Source organism: Python bivittatus, unplaced genomic scaffold (assembly GCF_059951505.1).
Source record: "Python bivittatus isolate LINGU-HERP-01145 unplaced genomic scaffold, Pbiv_v1 ctg000980_np1212, whole genome shotgun sequence".
NCBI classification, from domain to species: domain Eukaryota; kingdom Metazoa; phylum Chordata; class Lepidosauria; order Squamata; family Pythonidae; genus Python; species Python bivittatus.
In genome coordinates, this window is record NW_028277125.1 from 36,784,068 (window position 1) to 36,811,058 (window position 26,991).

Genomic DNA, 26,991 nt, shown 5'->3' on the forward strand with positions numbered 1-26,991 from the left:
ATTTGTTTGGATTTCGGCTTAGTTTACCCAGTCACTTTAGTTGTAAATCATGTGCAAAACATCCAGTTGTGGCTTGTTCAATCAAACATAATTTCACAAAATAAGACTTTATGTGATTGCATACAGAGACTCTGAATGCTTCAAAGATAATAGTGTTATAATATAAAACTAAAATTTTAAACACTTAAAAACAGAGTCAAACTGGCATATTCCCCATTAAATCTACCCTTTACCAAAATTGAATAAAGTTGTAGTTTTCTTGAAACAACTTTTGTTTAGTTCAAATTTTCAAAAAAAACAACCCACAAACATTTCCAGTAATTTTACTTATGGCTTTTAATTACTGCTGTATTCCAAGACTCCTGGTGGTTTATAATAAACCCATCAGAATCAATAACACATGTACCTACCACAAATATAACTGATAAAATCATCAGTTCAAGTACCCATTATCCTGCAACACTCCTTACAATGAATAATTAAAAGCTCTGCAAAAAAGTGCTGCCTTAACTACCTCACTGAACACTGTCAGAAAGGGGATCATCTAGATCACCAAGGACAGGTTGATTCAAAGGATAGAACGGTGATAGAAATACATTGCTTTTGCCTTCTGTAAACTCATGTACAGCAGGAATCCTCAACATCCCTACTTGGGGTGAGCAGACCAGAGGGTTGGTTCTGCAGATATGGGATACCAAGCCACATAGGACTTTATTGGTTAAATCCAGCATTTTGAATCGTACCTGGAAGCCTATGGAAGCCTATACAGTATCTGCAGAATTGATGTTACATGTTTGTGTTGGCTTTCATCCACCTGTAGATGGCTGGTTGCATTTTTACCAACTGTAGCTTCTGAAGAGTCTCCACAGGCAGCCCCAAGTAGAGTTCGACATAGTAGTCTATTGTGGAAGTGACAAGGGCATGAGTTATGACTGCTAAAGCCTCTGAGTCCAAGGCAAGATGGAACTAGTACACCAGCCAAAGCTGGACAAAGTCTCCCATAATTTTCATTTCCTTCAAAGGTCTGACACATCTGTTGAAATAGCCATGTATCTAGGAGAATTCCCAAGTTGGGGACCTGCTCCTGCAGGGGGATTGCTACTTTCTCCAGAGTCACAAACCTACCTGGTAAACAGTTAGATGGATTCTGGACCAACAGCACTTCTGTCTTACTAGGATTTAACTTCAGTTTGCCCCTTCTCATCCCAGCACCAGATCAGGACTTCTACTGCATTTCCTACCTGGTCTGATATGGAGTTATATCCCTGATTGTCATAAACATATTCCTGATACCTCACTTTGAACCAATATATAATATCTCTCAGTACTTCATGTAGATAATAAAGAAACAGGAGAGAGTTAAACCTTGCTTTATTCCAAATGAGAGAAAATGCTGAATTAACATCTTCTCTCTCTTTAACCAACCAGAATCACCTGGTCAAGAACAAGTAGAACCACCTGTAAAGCAGTGCCCTCTATTCCCAGCCCTATTAGGTGACCCATAAAGATATAACAATCAATATCTATGGCTATATAGGTGCCTAAAAGGATCAAGAGGGGTGGACTCCCATCCAGATCCCAATCAAGATCATCCACCAGAGTGACCTATATGGTTTCCGTCAGCCTATGCTCTGACTGAAAGGGATCTAGATAATAAGGAACCATCAGTAATAATTCCCTAAAACTTTAATATTTCTCAAATCTGATTTCTGTTTTTATTAAGAGTCCTGTGATACTGTAAAGGCAAACAGAATGTTTCTAAAGGGTACTTGCAACAAAATGTTACAGCTGAAGAATTCCTATGCAGACCTCCAGTTCTCCATTCCTCTTCCAGGATACCCCATACCATTCTTTCTTCTCGCTGAATGTTTTTTTCCACTTGTCTCTTTCCAATGATCAACCAGTATCTTGTGGCCATTCAGGATTCTTAGCGTTCATTGGATTCCTTTTGTAATTTCTCAGGGTTTTCCCTAAAATATGTATTTTTTGCTCTTCTGCAATCCTTAGCATCCTCCAAAGTCTGAAACTTTTCTCCGTCTAGATGGTGCTATATATTTTGGCTATATAAAGATCCATGTTTTGGACTGAATATGTGCTCTCCCATATGTACTGAGACTACAACTTCCAGAATCCCCAACTGCAACATTGTTGGACATATTTGATGTCAAGTTCACAAAAGCTTACCCCATTAGGTGTCAACACTTTTTTTGTTGTTTTTGCTTCATCAAACATAGCTGAGATTTTGGTTCCTCCTACTTTTTAGTACATATCTTCTGTTTGTACATATCCTTTCTAGATTACTGATGATTTAAAGCACAGATGCTCACATGAATGTACACCCATGAAATAAGTAAAATTGCAGATATTTAGTTTTAATACTTTCAATCAATTAGGAATGATTCAGGAAATAACAGAAGCTGTATTTTTATTTTCCAACATAACAAAGACTAATCTTTGCAATATAAGGATATGAAAAAAGTACTTAGAACTACAAGCAACTAAAATGTAAGGGCATCTTTTGCTAAATTCAGCAGTATCGGGAGGTGGGAGGGGCATCAAAACAAGCAAGATGGTGAAAGTGGTGTCACAACACCAACCTGCCCCTTTGTACATGTACAAATGCAGCAGAACTTGCATTACTATGCTGTGTCTTCTGTATGTTTTGACCTGTCCTGCAGATGCCACTGGTTAAATTACTGAGGAACAGACTATTAATTATACAAACAGAGGACTGAACTTTGTAGATATTTTTAAAAGGACTAAGGCACCCAAGAATAGACAGGAAATTGACCTTTTAAGATGCATTCTTTTTGGTAAAAATATTAATACAATGTGCATTAACAGTTAGTATTCATTTTATATTTATTTTGATCAGTTATTAGGCTACATTATAAGAAACTGAGTATTGTTCACAAAATAATTTTATTTCACAAGGCAACTAGAGTTTGTGGAACAGTTGAAGAATATGATGAGTGAGGAGGGATATGACAGCACTCTTCAAGTAGCTAAAGGGAAGTCCCACAGATGAAAGCAAGATCTGTTTTCTACTACCCCAGAATGCAGGAAACAGAAAAAGACTTAAGTTAAATTTCAGTTGAATGTTAATAAAAATTTCCTAACTGTGACAGCAGTTACTGCATGTCCTTCACTGGAGATCCATTTTGTAGAAGATGCTTTAATCTGGGTTCTTGCATTAAACAAGGGATTGGACTTGATCGCTTAAATGCCATCTTCCAATATCAGGAATTGCTGATATTCCTTAGAAAAGATCTTTTGTCAGATCAAGGAAAAACTCATTGAGATTTATTTATTTCTATTTGTTTTAGACAATCTGAATACACAGTTCTTAAGGATAACAATACAACTTATTCCCAAATTACTCTGTATCTCAAACTGTGTTTTTGGTTAAGTAACGTAGAAGTTCTTTTTAAGTGCAGAAATTTGTCCCAGATTTTTAAATGAGAAAACACTGCCCTCTTGAGAACAAATGCTGGAATTTTTAAAAAATTTATACCTTGAATACATATTGCTGACAGGAATTGGCTTTAGATATGTTAATAATATACAAAGATATATGTTTATATACATATGCCCTCCATTTTTGCTTATAGTAATTTATCCCCAATTTTTCTCTTAAATAGAATCCTTTCAGTTATAACAAGTTTCTGTTTTTGCCACTTAAAAGACTGTAACATGTAGGAGGGCTTAGAATTCTACACGTCAGATTTTTGGTACTTTAGAGTCTTTTCCTTATAAATACAGTATTTCTAATTCCAATATAAATTATTTGAGGACAAGAAGCACCTGCCTTTCCCACTGCAATATTGTTTTTGCATATAGTTTCGTCATATCATTTTGAATATCTCTGATCAGGTAGCAGCTAGCTCCAAGGTATGCATATGGCAGAAACGAGTTGCTGGATGTGCGCACTTCATTTCTGCCAACATGAGGAACTGCTGGGACAAACAATTAAAGTTGTTCTCTCCGTCCAGCTGCCAAGCAATGAGAATAATTTTAGTAATGGGAACTACTTCTGAAATACCAAAAGGATCCCTTCAAAAAGATGCCATTGAGTTCCAATAATGCTTTAATAAGGTCTCCTTCCTCTAAGTGAAAATTCCTATTTCAAGAATCTTGTACTTCCTGAAATGGGTTGCTTATCCTGGATGAATAACTTGCCTAATCTGACTAAGTCAGCCCAACACTTAGCCAGTGTCAGAAACTGAAGTTCAACATCTGAAAGACTTAATCTCTGAGGTAAAAGGTTATAAGGGGATGAAAGAATTGGGCTTAAGAATGAACTGTTTTTTAAAGATGATTTTAGTTCTTCTGAACATTTACTTCAGGTCCTGAAGAAGCCTTCTTAAATCTGGAATGCTCACCATAAACCATACCAAATGAGCTCTACCCCATTGATGTAATTCAAACAAAGGCTTCTGCAAACATGTACATTTTGATTGATGTTTGCAGGAAATATATTTTCATACATACGGCTGTATGTACAGTTGGTTCTCCTGTGACACAGCTCCATTTTCAGCAGTTTTGCTTAGTCTCTGGTTATGCAAGTTCCATTTCAGGAATAGTGTGTTGGATCATGCACCATGCCAATGCACAAACACGGTAGCTGCCATTTTGTGCTTGTGCAATGGACAAAATGGCAGCTGCCATTCTTGTGCCTTTGTCTGTAAAGTTTATTTAAATCAATTACTTAATCTAGGGACTTCCTGTACAGAAGGACCTACAAAGATTTTCTCAAGACATTCATGCTCTATGCACACGTTTCTGCATCTTATTTTCATTTGAATATCTCAAAATATTTTTAAATGCCAAGCCAAAAAAAAACAAAACAAACAAAAAAAACCCAAACATATCAGCCATTTTAACCATACAAAATGCTACCATTGATGGATAACTTTATTCAAATGTTGTTGGTAAAAAAAACAAAGTATATTTAATTTATAAACAGTCCTTATAAGTCCAGAGCTTAGCTGTGAATCAAAATTCATCATCTGTTTCTGTATCCCATTCACAAGCTTCAAGCTCCTTATCCTGTGGAAACTCCACCTCTACATTGTAGATAAAATCAGGGTCATCTTTTCTTTTTCTGTTCTTTTCAAACAACTCATCCATGATTCTTTTCCTTTGGCCTAGCTCTTCATCATTCAGCTTGTTTAAGTCCTCTTCTGGATCAATTATTTCCTTCTGCTCAACTTGCTTCAAACTCTGACTCAAAGTTTGTCCTTGCAGGTGGCATCTCAACAAATGGTGTAACCTTTTTAGTTGCTCCAGTGACACCCCTTCTAAATATGTCTTGTGCCGAGGATTATTCTTCAGCTGTTCTGCTGCTCTGCTACAGTCTGTAACAAAGGCCAAAATAATGATTATACTTTTAAAAATCTCCAAATAAATTTTGGAAATATGCATTTCAAAGGCTTTCAATAAAATAAATCTGAAATTTATTTTTCTCTTACCATCTGTGTTATCAGAGATTAACACATGGCCAGAGATGTATATTTGTAAGGTGCACACTGATCCAACATAAATCTGAAAGAATTCTGGAATTATTTGGGCTATGCAAATATTCAATGTTTTGTAAAGCAAAGCTGCTGAAATTGGGATTACTGCTTAAGTGAACAGGTCCATGGGAAGTCCTTACAGCAACAGCTCAGAGCCTTTGAAAAGATATGGCACGGTAAAACTTTTAGCAACAAATTCAGACAGTTGCTTCATGAAGCACCTTTCTAAATGGTTCCCAAAGTTTTATTTAATGTCTTAGTACACTTGTCTCTTGTAAATATAGATAATAAAATCAAATTGATTAAATGAAATGAGCAAAATATGGGAACTTAATGAAACAATTTCTTTCCCAAATAAATCCAAATAGACATTGAACACAACATGGTATGTGCATTAAATGTGAAGTAATCAATTACAAGTAGACAACATTGTATCTACTATGTGCTCTAATCCTACCTGTGTTGAGAGAATAATCTGTTTTCTCTAAACCAAGTAGCTCACTATCCAGAAGCTGAATTTCCTAATTTCTCAGGGATTATGTATGTGTTATTTTGAGCAGAGGAACATATATCAGATCAAAAGTGCTCTAGTTCAGCATCCAGTTTCCTATAGAGATTGAATGAATGCCAATGGGAAGCCCACAAAGAAAATATAGGAGTAACAGCTTATTCTTATGGTTGTTCTCTAGGAAACAGTATGTATGTATTTATTTATAATGCTTATATGACCACCCATCTTTAAACCAGAACTCTGGGCGGCTCACAACCATACTGTAAAAACTTACAAAAAGTATTATACAAAAAATAAAAACAGAAAACAAAAACAAAAACAAAAACAGGAAAAAAGAAGAAGCATGCTACTCCTCAGTTTGGGGCTAACACAGGCGTTGATAAAATACCAGTGCTAAGTTTGGAATATATCAGTGCTATACCTGAGAACTTGGAGAAATTCCGGATAGGCATGATGCGCTTGCGCACATTGTTCTTAGACCGATCTTCATAGATTAAAACGATGGAGGGAGGCTGTAACTGGACGCCACACTTTTGGGCGACATAAGACATCCTAGCTCCTGCTGTAAAGCTCAGTTAGGAGAGATCCCAGCCATTTATGCCTGAGTTTTGTTTTAAGGAAACTATCCTCGGGACAAGGCAGCGCTGCATTTAAAAGGAGCACCGCGGATTCTTGGCGGTTTATTGGAGCGTTACGCGTAGCGTCGTCCGCCGAGAAGTTCGGGTCCCGGCTGGCAGACAGGCACAGGGCTTCGCATGGGGCCTCATCCAGCACCGCTCGAAGTTGCCCTTTTCTGCCGCATCGTCGGTCCACGAAGCAAAACTCCGGCCTGCTCTTCTTGCCTGCCCGCCCAGAGTGACGCTAAGCACCGGGCGACGAGGAAAGGCGAGGAGGAGAGCGGGCTGCCGGCCAGCCAGAGGCGCGCTGGAGACAGGGTGGTTCGCCGGCTACCAGCTGGTGGCGACGCCACTCCTCCTACCAGAAGGAAGCCGCCACTCAAGGCGGATGAAAGCGGCGCGGTGCGCTCCGCTCCGCCTTGGTTGACGCGCCTATCCCGCCGTAGCTTAGCCCCACTTCCGCCCGTGTCGGCTGAATTCTCTCGCTCGGCTCCCGCCGCTTCCGGGAATCGTTCAGGGATGCGAGTTTCCTTGTAAGGAGGCGCCGGGACTGCAGCGGCACCCCCTGCCCCAAGAACCGCCGCTGGGGGCGCAAACGACGACCACGTAACCGCGGCAGGAGTTCGTCTGCAGGCGCTTAAAGGCACGCAGCGTTCATTCGCTATTGTGACCGCCAGCTCTGGCTTCAGCTGTTGTTTGGGCGGGGGGAGGATCTCACTTCCAGGCCCGAGACTCAAACTTTAAGAGCCCGAATGAAGTCGTTTCCAGGTGCCTTAATGCGGGCCACCTAAATGGCCTGAAAGAGCCATTTTAACCTCCCCAAGAACTCTTCAGGCAGAGAAGGGGTTACAAAAAGACATTCTGGAAAGCTCAAAGGCTTGTACATCATTAGCAGTTTGTGCCGTTTGGGTTTGTCCTAAAAGCGCTCCCCAGCTATGGATTTTTTAAAAAATAGATTGACATTACTGTAATTACTCTTTACTGCATTCAACAGCTGGGTTAACTCAAAATAGCAGACTGCTGGCCTTAAAAGACAGACAGTCGCCTTCTCCTCCACGCACAGCTCTTCCTCCTCCCACCCGTCGCCCCGACTGGTCCCCTCTGCTCGTCACTGTAACTGCAGCCGGGCGTAGCTACCGCTTCAGGTCCCTCGGCATTGTTGCCTAAGAATTAGCCTGTAATGGAAGAAAACTTGAAAAGATTTGTGTCACCTTCAGGGCTCTTCTTTACTCGCCGCTCTCGCCTTTTGTCAGTTCTCCGTGGGCTTCTTAGGTAGTCGGAAACAGATACTATTTATTTGCCATATGTTTTTCAATCTGGCGGAGGTGGGACACTCCTAAGGAGGGGTCTTAGTCATAAACGGAAGGGGGAGCGCTTGTACGAGGTAGGGAGGATTGTACGGTAGAGTAACGTCGGGGATGTGTTATTCTTTTGGCGAAAAGGAAAGAGTAGATAAAGTCCTTTCCCTCTACTGCCTCTTTTCTCACTTGTCCGAAGTACTAGAGGTGTAGGCTGAGCAGATACCTTAGACACAGCAGTTTGGTCGGAAATTGTGCGGAATAATGGTTTAGGTTGTCCATCTTGGTACAGTACTGTGCTTCTGGCAATTCTCCACTGTGGGTTTAGTCACATGTCAGACTTTCCCCTGGTTAACTTTATCATGAATGCACAATTAGGCTGACTTAGTTCTCATAACATGCTGAACCATAAAGTAAGCACACTTGATGGATTCCCACAGCCAGGTGTGTGGTGTAGTGTTGCCTTGGCACCAGGAAGACCAGATTCTAGTGAACTTTTTCCCATGGAAACTCACTGAGTGACTTTGGACCAGTCACACTTTTGTACCTCACAGAGTTATTGTTGTGGAATCCTTGGTGCTCTCTGAGCTTGGTTGTTTGCTTGCAGATGTTTCATTCTCTGACTAGGTAGCATCATCAGTGCTAGTGAGTGTGGGGTTTGCTCCTGTTTATATAAAGTAGCTTGCCCTGGTAGTGTTGGTGGGGGTGTGTGTTCTAGTCTTTTTTGTTTCCTTCTTAGCTTTTTGTTGTCTCTTTTGAATGGTGTGTAAATATGGTTTATTTCTATATCAGAAGACACAATGAAAACTCTTTAATTTCACAACACATGGACAGACTCAACCACAGTTTCAGCCTGGAAACTGTGAGCATCCCAAACCAAGCCAAATCCAAAAACTGTTAGGGGATTCTTGGAACTTGTCATTCAGACACATCAGCCATCAACAGACACATCCCGTCCAGCAGCCAACATCCAGATAGCCAGGGATTAACACCAGACAAACAATCAAGCAGAAAACAATATCCTAATTAAGGAACTACCCAGGAGAAAACCATACCCAAATCAACACTGGCAGGGCAAGCTGTTGTATATAAACAGGGAGCAAATCCCACACTCACTAGCACTGATGAGGTTACGTAGTCAGGTAACATCATGTATGAAACACATGCAAGCACATAAGCTCAGAGAGCACCAAGGACTCCACAGTTCAACCCTGCGCTACATATATTCTCTTCTATAAGAGTTATTGTTGTAGGAAAAAATAGGATGAGCTCTGAGAGCTTATGAATGAAAAAGTGGGATACACATCTAACTGAAACCCAATAAATAAAAGATAGTTGCTTAGTTTATGCTTCATATCACATGAACTCAGTGTTTCTTAGGGTTCCTTTAATACTAACAATTGTCCAGATTTTGTCCAGATTTTTGCAGCTGTAGCCATTCTGATTCTCAAGTAGGAACTTTTCTGTCAGGCAATAACACTACTGATAGTTTTCAGTTTGGTTATTTGATGTGCACACAAAATATGTGGGAAAATAATCTGTGGAGGGATGGATGGTCCTTTCCTTTTTTAGAAAATAGTTTTTACTGATAAAAGCTCAAGTTTTGAGTTGAGCTTGACTTCTGGCAACATGAACACATCAGTGTTGTTTTGGTAACAATATATAGATGGCTTGTCATTGACTTTTGGGATTTTTTAAGACTTCTGGTGTAGTCTACAGCCTGGCATTTCCTGGTGTTATCTCATCCAAGTACTACCTAAGTCTTGTCCCTAGTATTACCCACATTTTAGATTTTTCAAGATCAGCCAGTGTTGATTAGGTGCTATCATCTTTTGTGACAAATCCAATTTACTGACAAAAATGTCCTTAACAGAATTAGTTTATTTTCTACTCCATCATTTCAAAGAAACATTTGCTGATTTCAGTGGATTTTGTATCTCAAACATTATAAGGATTGTAGCAGAGTTCTTGAGATATGGGTCAAAGTCTCCAAATCCAAAAGCATTTATTTTGTTGCATATGTACAAATGAAGAGTACATGATTTGAATTGTAATGTGTATATACATAAATGATTTTATATGCAGTGAGAGATGTCATAAATGTGTGTATACTGAGATGCACACAGAGAGTTTATATCAGTAGAATGCTATCAGCAGAGAGTGCCTGTGCTGGACATTTTTGAAGCTTTATAAGGCCAGTGGATAGGAAGAGCTTATAGAACTTAAGAACTTACCTTACATGGAATTAATTCTTATTGTCATTTGCATAGTAATTTAATAAAATATTCTGTATTATGCAATGCTGTTGTTATAATGTGATTTATTTTTTCTTACAGGTTTAATTTGAAATGTACCAGTAGAAAAAGAATGTGCTCCTCCAACTGGGTTATTCTCTCCTTTCTGAAATTTTTTAGCCTATGTATAATGCCAGAATTTGTATGTAAGTTGCAATCTGTTCCTTTCCCTTGGTATTACAAACAGTCTGAGGTTTCAAAGAGGATGCATTTGTAATATTCTATAATTTAATATTAATTACATTAGTTGCTTAGACATATGTTACTTTGTATTTCATTTAATATTCTGTATGGATATAAAGTTACATTTTTATTTAGTATATTTGTTGATATGCATTAATGCTTTTTCTTTATTATACTGACTAGATTCTTTATTTTCCTTTTTATTATGTTGTTATAAATCTTAGTACATTGTGTTGTTTCAATACATTGATGTTTGTACAATATGTTTAAACGTTATTAATATTCTAATATATTCAAATGCATTTGGTATTCATATTTTATACTATTCAGCAGTTTCATTGAAATGGCATGATAGATTCTATTAATAGATTTTAAGATTAAAATAATCAAGAAGATAATTATTTTATTCAGCTGCAGTGTAGCATCTGCGTATCTGCCTCTGTCAAAGCTGTGTTTTGTCTTTGTAGCCAGAGAAATATGATGCTGCTTTCTGGCTGCTAATAGAACTTTTCTCTGTTTTTCCAAGGAAAGTTGCTGAGCTTATGTTGTGGGAGGCATGTGGCAGTGCAGCCAGAAAACAGTGACCACCTCCCTCCCTGCTTTATATTGGAAGTTGTGGCTGCTGGAAATTTGGGGACAGCATATTTTTGCATTTTGCAATAGGCTGGACTAAAAGAGTTATTAATCACTAAGTTAAATGACTGTTATCTGTCATGACTTCAAGAAAGAACTCCTTTTATGTTTATCACAATATCTTAATTTCATTTCTGTTGTTGCTTAAGGACGTAAGAATATTGAAACTTTGAAGGTGTTAGAATTATGCTGTTTACAAAAGATCACTATTGTTCAAAATAGTATAGACTTTTCATATAATTTCTTTTTTTTAATAGATGCACAGAACACATGTCCTGAGATTACGCAACAGCTTTTGAAAGATGGCTTTCATAGGTCAGTTATGACAATTAGATATTGATCAGTGCTTTTTAAATAGTGTTTCAGTAAGGCCTGAATGCATCAGACTTTTGCATCTTTCTAATTACAATCCATTCTACATGGACCTGTCTTGAAAAGATATTTGGAACCTTAAGCTGTCCAGAATCTTCATCCAAATCATAGAGACCATTATGGGAAGCAAGTAATTTCCATGTTGCTATCTGTTTCATTGTTTGCTGGTTTTCAGGCACAATTTAAATAGTTAGCTATAACTTATATAGCACTATACAGTTTGGAACTAGCCAACTGAAATACTTGATTCTCAGTGATAAGACAAAGTAAGTAATTGCAAATTATAACTCTTTTGGTTTCATCATTATTAAAGGAATATCTAGAGGGACTGTGACTGATAGCTTTCTTGGTGGATGCTTCCATATTTATTTATTTTATTTGTCACTGCCAATCTCATTAAAAAATGACTGGGCAGTTTACAGAGAAGTAAAATCAATTAAAAATATAATGTAAAATGGTCCTGAATAAATAGAAAATAAATATAATCCAAGAATAGATGTTAATTGGCAAGTAGCTCGGGGAGCGTCATAAAGACACCAGCCACCCCCAGGATCGGGTAAGATTCTTGTTGTCCCACACAAGGTGGCAGAGCCAGGTCTTTAATCCTTTCTAGAAAGCCAGGAGGGTAGGGGCCCGCTGCACCTCTGAGGGGAGAATATTCCAAAGGACAGGGGCAATGGCAGAGAAGGCTCTCCTCCTGGGCCCTGCCCAACATTCTCTCACTGACAGGGTCCATAACATGCCGTCTCTGCCTGACCGGGAGGGAAGGGTTGATATGATGGGGCTGAGACGGTCCCTCGGGTAACCTGGACCTATGCCATGTAGTGCTTTAAAGATAATAACCAACACCTTGAATTGGACCCGGAAGCAAACTGGGACCCAAGCAGTTCCTGCAGTAAAGGTGTTATATGTGGCATTCGTGGGGCACCCAAGATTGTCTCTGTGGCTGCATTTTGAACCAGCTTCTGAATGCTCTTTGAACGGTAGCCCCATGTAGAGTGCATTGCAGTAGTCGAACTGAGAGATGACCAGGGTGTGAGTGACTGACCAGAGAGCCTCCTGATTCAGGAAAGGGCGTAACTGGTACACCACATGAAGTTGGGCAAAGGCCCTCCTGGCCACGACTGCCACCTGTTCCTTGAGCAGGAGTTGTGAGTCCAGGAAGACCCCCAGATTTTGCACCGGCTCTGCCCAGGGCAGTGCAACCCTGTCCAAAACCAAAGTTGGTAAATCCTTGGATACAGAGGGGCTCCAATCCATAGCCACTCTGTCTTACCAGGGTTCAGCTGAAGCCTGTTGCACCCCATCCAGACCCCCACAGCCTCCAGGCACCGCGAAAGGGTAATCATGGCATCACTTATAATTCTTTGCTACAGGAGTTCAGCTGAGTTTGCCTTCTGTTATCCTTCTGATAAGCAAATACATTTTTATTCAGGGTTTTTTTGTGGGGGGCACACAGCTTATTTGGCTGTTGAAGCAGATTTTAAATGATTGGGAACAGTTTCTTTGAATTAATATTTAATATTTTAATTTTATGAATTTAATTACATTTTAAATGTATGTTTGAAATGAGTTTTTTTCTTATCTGAGCATGATTTAGAGTGGAAAAGTAGGTATATATTTAATAAAAATTAAATGAACAACTGAGTGATGTTAAAATGTATTTCTGGTGCATATGGACATGAGGTGAGGCAATTGGTAATATTAGTAGATCATTGTTGTTGTAAATTCCATTCTGCTCAGTCCAGTGGATTTGTATGGAGATTAATCTATAAATTAGTTATGTAGTAGTTACATTAAAGTGATGCAGAATTAATTGGGCTGGGACTTAATCTCAGCTTCAGGTCCATTCATTTACATTATATTCTGTGGTGTGAATTTAGGCAATAATGAGTGAAAGCTTTGCTTCTTATATATGTTTATAAAGAAGCAATTTCATTAAATTTCAGTGGGATTTAGTGTTATCTCCAAGTAAGGTCTCCCTAATTCTATCACTTTAGAAAACAAATTGCATATTAAATTTACGATTGCAGATTTACAATGTTTAAAAATTCATTATACACAGATACATACAGTGGGGCAAAAAAGTATTTAGTCAGCCACCAATTGTGCAAGTTCTCCCACTTAAAAAGATGAGAGAGGCCTGTAATTTTCATCGTAGGTATACCTCAACTATGAGAGACAAAATAAGAAAAAAAATCCAGAAAATCATATTGTCTGATTTTTAAAGAATTTATTTGCAAATCATGGTGGAAAATAAGTATTTGGTCACCTACAAACAAGCAAGATGTCTGGCTCTCACAGACCTGTAACTACTTCTTTAAGAGGCTCCTCTGTCCTCCACTCGTTACCTGTAGTAATGGCACCTGTTTGACCTTGTTATCAGTATGAAAGACACCTGTTCACAACCTCAAACAGTCACACTCCAAACTCCACTATGGCCAAGACCAAAGAGCTGTTGAAGGACACCAGAAACAAAATTGTAGACCTGCACCAGGCTGGGAAGACTGAATCTGCAATAGGCAAGCAGCTTGGTGTGAAGAAATCAACTGTGGGAGCAAGAATTAGAAAATGGAAGACATACAAGACCACTGATAATCTCCCTTGATCTGGGGCTCCACGCAAGATCTCACCCTGTGGGATCAAAATGATCACAAGAACGGTGAGCAAAAATCCCAGAACCACACAGGGGGACCTAGTGAATGACCTGCAGAGAGCTGGGACCAAAGTAACAAAGGCTACCATCAGTAACACACTATGCCGCCAGGGACTCAAATCCTGCAGTGCCAGACGTGTCCCCCTGCTTAAGCCAGTACATGTCCGGGCCCGTCTGAAGTGTGCTAGAGAGCATTTGGATGATCCAGAAGAGGATTGGGAGAATGTCATATGGTCAGATGAAACCAAATTAGAACGTTTTGGTCTAAACTCAACTCGTGTTTGGAGGAGAGAGAATGCTGAGTTGCATCCAAAGAACACCATACCTACTGTGAAGCATGGGGGTGGAAACATCATGCTTTGGGGCTGTTTTTCTGCAAAGGGACCAGGACGACTGATCTGTGTAAAGGAAAGAATGAATGGGGCCATGTATCATGAGATTTTGAGTGAACACCTCCTTCCATCAGCAAGGGCATTGAAGATGAAACGTGGCTGGGTCTTTCAGCACGACAATGATCCCAAACACACCGCCCGGGCAACAAAGGAGTGGCTTCGTAAGAAGCATTTCAAGGTCCTGGAGTGGCCTAGCTAGCCAGTCTCCAGATCTCAACCCCATGGAAAACCTTTGGAGGGAGTTGAAAGTCCGTGTTGCCCAGCGACAGCCCCAAAACATCACTGCTCTAGAGGAGATCTGCATGGAGGAATGGGCCAAAATACCAGCAACAGTGTGTGAAAACCTTGTGAAGACTTACAGAAAACATTTGACCTCTGTCATTGCCAACAAAGGATATATAACAAAGTATTGAGATGAACTTTTGATATTGACCAAATACTTACTTTCCACCATGATTTGCAAATTAATTCTTTAAAAATCAGACAATGTGATTTTCTGGATTTTTTCCCCCATTTTGTCTCTCATAGTTGAGGTATACCTAGATGAAAATTACAGGCCTCTCTCATCTTTTTAAGTGGGAGAACTTGCACAATTGGTGGCTGACTAAATACTTTTTTGCCCCACTGTAACTGGTATGATTTGGAGATGGTTTGTATTCTCTGCATGTCTATTAAAAGTCCTTTTGTTTTCTTCTTTACGTTAGAGATCTCTTGATTAGGGTAGATTTTGGTATAGCTGATGAAGGCCTTAAAAGTTGCAGGCTGGCAACTAAAGTATATCTTCCAAGAGGATTATATGTGGATCCCTATGAACTGAAATCTTTACAACAGCATAATCTGACTGAGGTATGATTTTTGGATGATAACAAGAAAATCAAATTTGCATTGGATACAGCACAAAACAACTAGCAATAAGATGTCATATTTCTGGAAATGTTGAAAGGTAGAATGAAATCCCATTTTTCATGTTTTTTAATGAAGTTTTGGAAAAATTTAAATACATTTTCAGCACTCTATGCATGAAACTGAGCAAACTCAGGGAGGCAGTGAAGGACAGGAAGGCCTGGCACGATATGGTTCATGGGGTCACAAAGAGTCAGACATGACTTAATGACTGAACAACAACAACATATCTAAATACATTCTGCATTTTTCTAATATAAAAAGTATTTGGTGGCTCCTATAGCCATCATATTTATTAACAGTGTGGTATGTTGGATAATTTTATCAGAAAATAGCAGATTAGGAAGAATTCAGTTATAAATATGAAAATATATTAAAGGTAAAGTCTCCATCAAGTCAAAAGCAATATAGTTATCTGGGTATTGTTTTTTAAAATCACTTTTAATCTTTTAAAACCACTTTAATCACTTTTAAAACCCACTTTTAATGAACAAGTGGAAAAAAGAAAGGAAAAAAAGGAAATAATAATTGATGCAAAGATATAATATCAATAAATGGACAAAAAAGTTACAGAAGCTGTACAGTTAGCACTCTGTATATCATTGATGAAAAATTAACTATAAAAAAGAAAATATATTTATTTTTAAGTCATTTTTAATAAGGAAAAGAATTTTAGAGATATTTTTGACTCTCTGAGTTGAGTGCAAAGTCTTCACTATTTTGTTATTTAAGAATACCATAAAAAAAGGAGAAAGAAGAAAAATTATTTGTATTTTACAGGCAACAATCAAGAAATATATCAGAACAATTATATTAAAGAAATCAAAAGAGATGTTGAAAGGTATATAAACTTAACTTTCTTGGCTAGGATCAACTGCTTTATTACCCAAGATGAACTACTTGTTTCAGATGGTGCCAAATCTGATCCCAGAAAAAGCTTTACAAGAATGGCAAAAAACTATTGATAAATTTATATGGAATGGAAAAAAACTGAGAGTAAAATTCAAACTTTTACAAGACTCAAGACAGATGTGGTCTTGCTCTTCCAAACTTCAAACTATATTATAGGGCAAGCTGTTTGTCATGGCTAACAGAATGGATAAAATCCCCAAACAGTTGAACATCAACATGAGGAGGAGCCGGTCTAGCTAATGGACTTCATAGATATTCATGTTACAGGGACACAAAAGAGGACAAAAATTTAATAGGACATATTATAAAACAAAATTTGATAAAAGTATGGAACTGTACAAGAAAAATAGTAAGTCCAATATTTTCACCACTAGCTTCTCCTTAATGTTTTTTATGCTGGAGATAACTATAGTAAGAAAAGTACAATTATATATGTAGATAGGATTCACTCAGATCCAGTTAATAGATTAATGACCCAGCAAGAATTACTTGGTGGCTGGGACATACTATGGTTAATGTACCTACAAATTGGAGGAAGAATAAAATCTGATCTCAAAAATGAGGGAGGGCTTCAAAGAAAAATGACAGAATTTGAAATGCTCATACAGAATCAAGACTACCTATTAGGGTGTGTGTGTGTGTGTGTGTGTGTGTGTGTGTGGTTAGTGAGAGCCAGTTTGGTGGTGTGGTTATGGCATCAGGCTAGAATGAGTTCTAATCCTGCGTTAGGCACAAAACCAGCTGGGTGACCTTGAGCCAGTCACTCTCTCTCAGTCCTCAGGAGGCAGTGGCAAACCACTTCTGAAAAACCTTGCCAAGAAAACTGCATGGACTAGTCCAGGCAGTTGCCAGGAGTCAAAAACTGAATTGAAGGCACCATCAAACAAAGTTACTTAATATGACATGGAGACACAACAAATAAAAACTTGTATGATAAAATGAATTTGAAATGCAAAATTTCAAAGAAACAGTCACAATACAACAACAGGAAGAACTATGGAACAAATATATAAAATTTACCCCAAGTTATAACTTAAGAGAAAACTGGTACGATATTTTCTTGTCTATCTTGGCATATAACTCCATCAATAATTGCCAAGATAGACAAATCATATAGTAATAAATGTTGGAAATGCCATGAGACAGAAGGAATAGTTTACCATTTTGTGGTGAGCATGTACAAAACCTCAAAAGTACTGGAAAGAAATACACAGCACTATTCAGAGAATTTTAGAAATCAAACTTGAAATGAAACCACTTTTTTTTTTTAACTAGGATAATTCCAAGACACATCAACCAAAAAAAATTCTCAGTTTACTGAGATACACGTTCACAGCTGCAAGGATAAACTTAGCACAACACTGGAAAAGAGATATATTACCAATGATATTAGGCTGGGAACTTAAACTCAGAGAACATGCAGTAATGGCAAAATTAACAGCATATATACAGAACTGAAGTTTGACCAAATTTAAATAGGAATGGCTTCCATATGTATTACATATTACCCAGCACAGCAAATTTAAGCATTTAGAGTATGGTTTATAAGGGGAAAAAGAATTGATCAAAGCACTGAAATCAGAAATACATGAAATTAATGTCTGAAAGAATTATATATCCTGACACTTTTGAGAAGAAAAAACTGTCATCTAAAAAGTAGTATAACACCCGTATCTTAATAGTAGTAATTCCTGTCTGATGTTATTAGAACTGAGATTAAATTATCAGGATTCTAGGCAGAAGTGATTCTCAAATACCCTCTTTCATTTTACATGGCTAAAGGCTTCTGAAAGCTAAAGTACTTTCAAAGTAGCTTTTGATAATGACTTCAGGATTTGGAATTTAAAGTCAAAGTCTACACCATCTATAGATCTTAGCCACTGTTACTGCAAGGACTGGCCATAATTCCTGTATCAGTTTTACTGACTTTATTACTTATAACCAAAGGCCATCACAAATCTTCATTGTTGAAAGTACAGGAATAAGGAAGATTCTAATATGAAATTATGCCATTTTAATTATGCATTTGTTTTTTCCATAGGCGCTGGTGATTGCGGATGAAGTAGATTTGGAAGTTCCTGAGTATTTAGCAACTGATGCTTCTGTCCTTATTTACATGAGACCTGATCCTGAGTGCGTTACCTGTTTTAGAGCATTGTTACCACTGCACTGCCGATATTACCGGCCCTCAGAAAGTAATGGAAAAATCTCTGTTGTCTTGCAGAGTCCAGAAATAATGACCCATTGCCAAAAATGTATGTGATATCTATTACTGAAAGGGAACAAATGGAATTAAAAGGGGGCAGTATTGACTCGTAAAAACTTGGGGGAAACTATTACATATTAAAGGTGGTGTTAGAGAGATACCTTCATAGAGTAAAGTACTGCTTACAATCTAAGAATAATCTGTTCTCTGAATGCTGCATTTAAACTATGTTTTGTTTTTGCTTCTTAGCCTTTTTTTCAGTGAACTGTTTGAAAGAAACTGAAATAGAAGCTCCGTGTTCCCAGAATAATCTAGACGTATGCTATTGGAACAGTATGAAATATAAAATTGTACGTTCATTTCTTCTATTCTTCTGTTTTTCTTCAGATATATCCATCTATAACTATTTTGAAATTTTTATTTTATCTAGTGACATTCCATACAGTTCTAGCAGATGAAAAAAGTGACTTATAAACCTAAACTTTGCTAAAATGGTTAAATTTCATTGACCCCAGTAGGATTTTATTGTTTTATGTGGAGTCCTTGGTGCTCTCTGAGCTTGGTTGTTTGCTTGCAGATGTTTCATTACCCAACTAGGTAATATCATCAATGCTAGTTGTTTACTATCTTAAGTATTAAGCTTATTGTCTGAAGTATTAAACATAAGTTTGAGTTCAAAATGAAAAGATTAACATTCCATTCAATCACACTTCCAAATTATCATTCTACTGCCGTGGAGCAGAATGCTTAAGGCTGCAACCATTCATATTTAGAAATAAAACTCACTGAACCCAGTGGCAACTGTATTTGAATAGTTTTATACAGATTTATGCCATAAAAGAGATTGTTGCAAGGAACTCTTGAAAATGGAAGGTGTGAAAGGACTGCTAGATTAAAATACTTCAGTTAAATATATATGGGTATTCAGGTAAATGTCATAATAAATGCAATAAAAACATGTGTTACATGTTTTGAACAAAAGTCATCTTACTGATCTTTTAATTTGCAATTCTTTTTCTGTAGGTAAGTAAAGAATTGGAACTGCAGGTACCAGTTGGACTCAAACATCACCTTTCCTTGGTGTGTGCAGTAACACTTATTACCACAGGACTCTGTTCCAGTTTTATCCTTTCAGCTTTATGCAAATATGGACACTTCATTCATTACTGAATGTGAAATTAAATAAACTTTTATTATTGAAATCATGGAAAAGCTGTCAAACTGTCCAGACAACCTAGAGATAAGAACAGAAGAGCAAGCTTGATTGTGTACCAAAAGCTGGTGTTGACTCATAGTGACCACATAGCTAGACCTTTTTCAAGATGAGCTGTTCCCAACCTGGCCTTTTGGGTCTCCCAACAGCGTACTCATCTCTGTTGTAATCAAGTCCATTCATCTTTCTGCTGATCATCGTCTTCTCCTCTTTCCTTCCACCTTTCCCAACTTTATGAACTCCTCAAGGAAGTTGGGATTTCAGATAATGTGACCAAAATATAATTTGAGCCTGGTTATTTGGTTCTTGAGTGAGAACTCTGGGTTGATTTGTTCTATGATCTATTCATTTGTTTTCTTGGCTATCCTTGATATTGTCAAGAATCTTTTCTAATACCAATGTTCAAAAGTCTTTTTATCTTCTTCAAAGTCCAACTTCTGCTTGCATAGTTCTGACATTTGTGAGTACAGATGCATCATAGCATCTAAATATCTGAATACTGAGAAAATGCTGGATGTAAACCATTAGCTGTGAAAATGCAAGGAAACAGAAAATTGCTTTATTGATGGAAAAATTCAGCAGTTTCAAATGTTCTTAATTTTTCTGTTCATATCACTAGAGATACTGCTAGCATGTGCTATCTGTCATAATTATAGAAAATATTGAATATTTATACATTTCTATCTGGAAGAATAAATGTCTTCAAATATTCTTACAAATCCTACTTTAGTTTTCAATCTAAATTCATGTACTTTGATTGCTTTTCACCTGTACTAGAATTATTGTCTAAAATGGTCCACTGTCTCTTTGACTCCCCTCTAAAACATTATAAAAAAACGCTTGTCACATGGTATATTTCACCACTGGATAACAAATTGCTTTAACATTGGTTCTTTTGTTCTCTCTACAAAGTGCTATGTGATAACTGAGGCATTGCTACAGCTACTACTTCAAGCTCCATTTGAGCAGTGTTCTGCATCTGTTTGGGGGGGGAAGGAGCTTTTAAAGAAACCAATCACAGAGGAGTTTTTTTGTCACTAAATTGGCCACATATGAGCAATTGAGGCATATAATGAAACATCAGCTGTAAATCTGTTTATATTATCCATGGATCTTTTAGTATGATGTCAATTTTAGGATTTTATTGGCTGAAATTTACTGGAAATAAATGTAACATCCTGCACTATTGGCAGATGAATTTTTCTCTAATTGTAAGTATACAATTACAAAGTACATTTTGGGGAAATTTTGGGAACATCCAATAATGCCAGATAGCAAACTTCATTGCAGTTCTTTATATTGTGGTTTTATTTTGATGCAAGTAGTAGTTAAAGAAATTGAAAATGATAATATCTTTGGTTTTGTGGAACATTGTCTTAATGTTTATAGTTAGCTTTGTTTTTGTGTGATGGTGATTTTATGGATTCTTTTCATAAAGAAAAGTTATTCTGTAGAGGAGATGAGAGACTGGAGCCCAAGTTAAATAAGAGGTTCATAGGGTGATTTTTGCTGGCACTGATAGTTTTTGTAAAACTAGATAAGCATTTAGCTGTTCTCTTTTATTTATTACAGAGCTCCTTTTTAAATTTTCTATACTATCATAGTAAAAATGCTATAATAAAAGAAGTGAGTGGAAAGTGATGTGAAATGTTTAATCTATTTGCTTATTGTGGCAGGAACTGCATCTTTTTGACATCAACCGTATCTTTAAAAGTGAACATACAATTCAGAATGTGAGATAGAGCCAACTGGGGCTCAGAATTCATATAAGATACTTTATATTACAAGATGGATGTGCTTTTTAAAGGAATATCAGTTCTCAGGAGCCTGTGCTTTTCAATCAAAATGACAAGCATAGTTTTTGTAATGAGCTGCAATTTTATAAATACTGAGATGAATTTATTTTTCTATTTTAAGCTTCCATAAAATAAAGGGGATCAGGAAACAAGACTAAGTAAACAAATGATGCTGGAGAGACAAGTGATCAAGTATATCAAGATTTAAGTTTTATCCTTAAAAAGTATTTCCTTTCACTTGCCTCATTTGCAGCAGTAGGTATTGCCTAGAACTAGAAATGTTGAGTGAGTAAGCAAACGATTTTTCTTTCTAGCTGAGCATGCAAGATAGTTTGTGACATGGGAAATACCTTGTCCCTCCCACAAATAATTCTGTACAAAATCTAGGCTGTGTTCATATAAGCAGACAGGCACTGTACCATTATATCAGTGTCTTAAGTTCTGTTTTAAGTGTGCTTAATTTTTAGAGTGGGCAGGCACAATAATTAGAGAGGCAAGCGCACAACCTAAGTTTCACAGAAGATGATTCATTCTCAGTTTTCTTATGTCCTTGGGAATCAGCAAGTCTGATGATAAAGACTAATGAACCATACTTAAAAGGAAAACATTTAAGGCCTTTTTTTCCTTACATTTGTTTTATATTGGCACAAGAACTGCTCATTATTAATCACTACAAACACACATACTTTTAATAAAACCACATAGTTTTAAAGGAACTGACTAAATCCATTTGACCCAAAATAAAAGTTTTGGTTGTGGTGATTAGGAATGAATGACTAAATTAGCACTAAGCAAGCTATCTCCACAACTTACCATGTCACTTCAGTATTCTCTACTGAAGTTTACTGTAGAAGAGAATGACAGCATGCACATTTCTACATCCCTTAAGATACATTCCACCCAGAGGTATGGGGGATAACAAAGACAGTGGTTGCACTTATAGCCGCAGATCTAGCATTTTACAATATTGGGCCCTTAAAAAGGTATGGTTAGGTATCATAATGGGATTTTGCTGTCCTCTGCTCAAAATATTTATCTACTTTTAGCTGCAGTTAAGGAGGGGAAAAGTAAGCAGAAAGCGCCAGACCAGGAACATCAAGACTAGATTGCTGCTTCAGTTATAAGTGATGTTACTATTTTGTAAACCTAGAATTCTTCCATGTAAGGTAAGAGGAAATGACATGATGGAGGTGCTACTTGGTTGTTTCAAAAGCAGGAAGAGGCAGAAGGACCCTTACAACCATTAGCAGTGCTGAATCTCTTCTCTGTTTCATGACAATCAAACTTTTGGATTATCTACTGGGGATGGACACAAGACACTTTTATCTGATGGTCAATCCAAGAAAAGTTAACATGGGAGATGAGATTTTAGACAACCAATTTGTTCACTAAACACTATTTCTTTTGTCATCATTTTGGCTAGGTCTGCTAATTATTTGATCTCTTTTTAACTGATAGATCACTTTTTCAGGTTTTTATCTGTGCTTTGTTATTCATTCAGTTTGCATACTCATTAATGGTGATAAGATAGTATATAGATATTTAGAAATTAATATACTGATATTGAGTATATTCATTTTGAATCAAGGTTTTCTTACTACAGAAAACTTGTGACTGTTTGTTGTACATATGACAACCACACTGCCAAACTTGGTGCTTACTACTCTAATCACATGTGGGGTAAACCAGCATATGGCCAACTATATAGAACAAAACAAGGAATTTACTAAGAATTGGGTGATTCAGTCAGAAGCCTTCTAGAATAATTCCAACAAGGGGGTAGAGAACAAGAGGAAGAAAACCATAATTTAGATAGCTGAGAAAAACAGCTGTGCTTTTAACTGTATCTGCATTTGAGATGATGCTACATTTAAATAGCAATGCTACTATAAGTTTTCAAAGAAAAGTAAATTGCCATTTATTTATTTTATTTATTAAATTTGTATGCTGCCCATCTCCCCCAGTGGGTGACTCTGGGCAGCTCACAATTAAAACAAAATCCACAAACAATTAAAAATAAATACATTAATTAATTAAATTAAAAAGACAAGCTATAAAAACAAACCCTATACATAAAGACTAAAAACATTCAAGATGATGGGGGGGGGGGAAATCAATTACCCCACAAGCCACTTCCACTGATGCAAACCCCCATCTGGCATAGTCAGGATTTCACGCTCTTCCTGAAGGCCATGAGAGTGGGGGGACACTGCACCTTGGGTGGTAGGTTGTTCCACAGAGCAGGGGCCATGGCAGAAAAGGCCCTCTTCCTAGATCCCACCAGTCGAAACTCCTTGACTTGTGTGGTCTGCAACATGCCCCTTCTGCTGGACCAAGTGGGGAGGGCTGATATAATGGGTGAGATGGCTCCTCAGATAACCTGGGCCTATGCCGTGAAGGGCTTTAAAGGTGATAACTAACACCTTGAATTGGACCCAGAAGCAAACCGGCAACCAATGCAGCTCGGATAACAGCGGTGTTATATGGCTCCCCTGGGGGCATTCAGAACTGTCCATGCTGCCAGATTCTGCGCCAGCTGTAGCTTCTGGATACTCTTCAAGGATAGCCCTATGTAGAACGCATTGCAGTAATCCAACCGGGAGGTGACCAGGGCATGAGTGACCGTGCAGAGGGCCCCCTGATCAAGGAAGGGGTGTAACTGATGCACAACACGAAGTTGTACAAAGGCCCTGCTAGCCACAACTGCCACCTGCTCTTTGAACAGAAGTCATGAGTCCAGGAGGACCCTCAGATTATGCACCGGGTCTGTCTGGGGTAGCGCGACCCCATCAAGAACCAAAGATGATAAACTCCTAGATTTTGAGGCTCCCCGTACCCATAGCTGCTCCATCTTACCAGGGTTCAGTTGAAACCTGTTGTCCCCCATCCAGGCCCCTACAGCTTCCAGGCACTGTGAAAGGGTACCCACAGCATCACTTAGGTCACCTGAAATGGAGATATATAATTGAATATCATCAGCATACTGATGATACCTCATCCCATGGTGCCAGATGATCTCACCCAACGATTTCATGTAGATGTTAAATAGGAGTGGTGAGAACACTGAACCCTGAGCCACCCCACAAAGTAGGGGCCGTGGATTGGACCTCTTGCTCCCTATCAACACTGATTGGGTTTGGCCTTGGAGAAAGGAGCTGAACGAACACAGAACTGCGCCACCCAGCCCCAACTTCTGCAGCTGACCCAAAAGGATACCATGGTTGATGGTATCGAAAGCCTCTGAGAGGTCAAGAAAAGCAAGGATGGATGTACTACCCTCATCCTGTCTCACCAGAGATCATCCAAAAGTGTGACCAATGCTGTTTATGTCCCATAACCAGGCCTGAAACCTGACTGATGGGGTCCAGATAATCGGTTTCCTCCAGGATCCTCTGAAGCTGCCACGTGACTACCTTTTCCACCACCTTTCCTAGAAAGGGAAGGTGGGAAACTGGATGAAAATTGTCCAGAAGGGTGGAATCTAGCAATGCTTTCTTGAGGAGGGGGTGGACCAAAGCCTCCTTAAAGGGCTTTGGGAACACCCCCTCCTGCAAGGATGAATTGATCACTGTGAGTACCCACCCTAAAGTCACCTCCTTGGTGGCTTTAATCAACCAGGAGGGACAAGGATCTAAAATACAGGTAGCTGTGCTACCAGCCCCGAGGATCCTGCCCACTTCCTCAGGGGCAACAGGATCAAACCGTTCCCAGATAACTGGGTAAGTGCGCTCCTCAGGCATCTCCACTGGACCCGCCTCACATTAGGCCTCCAAGATAGTCCTCCAAGCCCTCCCTACCCAAGAGAGACCGAGTGACCCTGAACAGGACTGCCGGGCAACGCTCTGAGGATGCGATAAGAGCGGAGAAATGTTTCACTGCCCTTACTGCCACTACGTAGGCCTTAATAGTGGCTCTAACCTGCAATTGGTCGGACTTGTCTTTAGTTTCTGCCAGCAGTGCTCAAGACGTCTCTTGGCCCTTTTCAGCTCTCTTAACTCCTCTGTAAACCATGGGGAGTGCCGGGGGTGATGGGCCAAGAGAGGTCGCACAGGCGTGATCCTGTCCAAAGCCCCAACCGCCTCCATATTCCAGACTGCAGCCAAGGCCTCCGCTGGACCGTGCAGCAAGGCCTCAGGAACAACCCCCAGTTCCCTTTGGAAGCCTTGTGGGTCCATCAGTTGCCGGGGGCGGACCGTTCAAATAGGTCCCACCTCCCTGGGGGGGCAGCATAGGAAAATCTCAAGGCCAGCAGGGAGTGGTCTGACCATGACGGAGCAATATCAAAACCCCCACCAGATCACGCTGCCACTGCTCTGACAAGAAAACCATGTCTGGGGTGTGACCACTGTCCTGAGTTGGCCCATAGATTACCTGGGATAGGCCCGTGGCTGCCATGGTAGCCATGAACTCCTGAGCCGCCTCCAAGGCCAACCCCAGGGTCGGCACATTAAAGTCCCCCAAGACCATAAGCCTGGGGAACTCCACTGCCAATTCTGAGATGGCCTTCAGTAGCTGAGGCAAGGAGGTTGCTACACAGCAGGCAGGCTGGTACAGAAGCAACACTCCCAATTGATCCCATGCGCCCAACCTCAGGAACAGGGTCTCACATCCAGTCACTTGGGGAGTAGAGCCCCTGAAGGCCAGCAGAGATTCCTGGATGACGACTGCCGCACCCCCTCCCCTGCCCTGGGGTCTCAGCTGGTGCCAAACCCTAAACCCGGCTGGACACAATTCCAAAAGGGCAACACCCCCTTCTGGTGTCAGCCAGGTCTCGGTAATGCATGCCAGGTCGGCCTGCTCCTCCCCAATAAGATCGTGAATAATTTCCAAATAATTTTACTAAGTAATTATATTTTGGATAATAATTACTTCAAGACCCAGACTGCCTTTTAGATTATCTGTTAGTGTTGTGTTATGTAAAACGATTTTTTTTAATCTCTGTATTTATACATTTTTAATTTCTGCATTTATTTACACTTCTTATAACTTGGGCGTGCTCTGGAAGAATAAGCATTATAGAAATAGAAATAAATACATACTACTAAAAGCTGTTGCAAATACATACAAAACACTCTTCTTGAGCAATACTTAAATAAATGAGCACTGAAATATTTTTATAATCCATAATAAAACTCCTAAATTCAAAACGACAGGAAACAGATAAAAGTCAATTAGAAATTGAAAGTGCTACATACATTCAAGCTACATTCATTTGCCTTCTTGATCACATAATCCCATTATCTCCTCGATGTCCCCAGTATATTTGTTCGGCCTACCCAATTTTTTTCCTTCACGCCAATACAGTTTTACAGAAACCTTGTGGGAAATGCAGTACGCCGCTGCCCATCAATGCATAGTAGAACTACTAAGTCTCAATACTTCTCCGCTACATCGCGTCTGCCCGCCCGCTCGCTCGCCTCCTCGCCTCCTCTCTTCCTTCCTTCCTTCTTCTAGCGCGCCGCGCTCTGCGCCTGAAGCCGCCTGCCCGG

General features: G+C 39.0%; 2 protein-coding genes and 1 long non-coding RNA gene across 4 annotated transcripts; 1 reads left to right on the forward strand and 2 right to left on the reverse strand.

Annotated features, from left to right (window-relative positions):
• Positions 1-2,408: 2,408 nt before the first annotated feature.
• CEP19 (centrosomal protein 19) lies at positions 2,409-7,105 on the reverse strand. The gene is made up of 2 exons (XM_007431434.4): positions 6,449-7,105; positions 2,409-5,357 (listed from the first exon to the last, which is right to left on the reverse strand). Exons 1-2 carry the CDS (start codon positions 6,576-6,578, stop codon positions 4,996-4,998), a joined length of 492 nt encoding a protein of 163 aa, XP_007431496.1. The 5' UTR covers positions 6,579-7,105; the 3' UTR covers positions 2,409-4,995.
• Positions 7,106-7,142: 37 nt separating this feature from the next.
• Positions 7,143-20,892, forward strand: PIGX (phosphatidylinositol glycan anchor biosynthesis class X). 2 transcript variants are annotated; one of them, XM_007431435.3, is made up of 7 exons: positions 7,143-7,287; positions 10,279-10,382; positions 11,310-11,367; positions 15,177-15,318; positions 18,329-18,542; positions 18,743-18,843; positions 19,517-20,892. In XM_007431435.3, exons 2-7 carry the CDS (start codon positions 10,310-10,312, stop codon positions 19,661-19,663), a joined length of 735 nt encoding a protein of 244 aa, XP_007431497.1. In that variant the 5' UTR covers positions 7,143-7,287; positions 10,279-10,309; the 3' UTR covers positions 19,664-20,892. The 2 variants fall into 2 exon arrangements, with proteins under 2 accessions (XP_007431497.1, XP_007431498.1); XM_007431436.2 differs by lacking the exon at positions 7,143-7,287 and adding an exon at positions 8,015-8,028.
• Positions 20,097-26,978, reverse strand: LOC112541028 (uncharacterized). The gene is made up of 3 exons (XR_015794416.1): positions 26,698-26,978; positions 24,359-24,448; positions 20,097-20,234 (listed from the first exon to the last, which is right to left on the reverse strand). It is a non-coding gene; the product is annotated as an uncharacterized LOC112541028 (long non-coding RNA).
• Between the last annotated feature and the right edge of the window lie 13 nt (positions 26,979-26,991).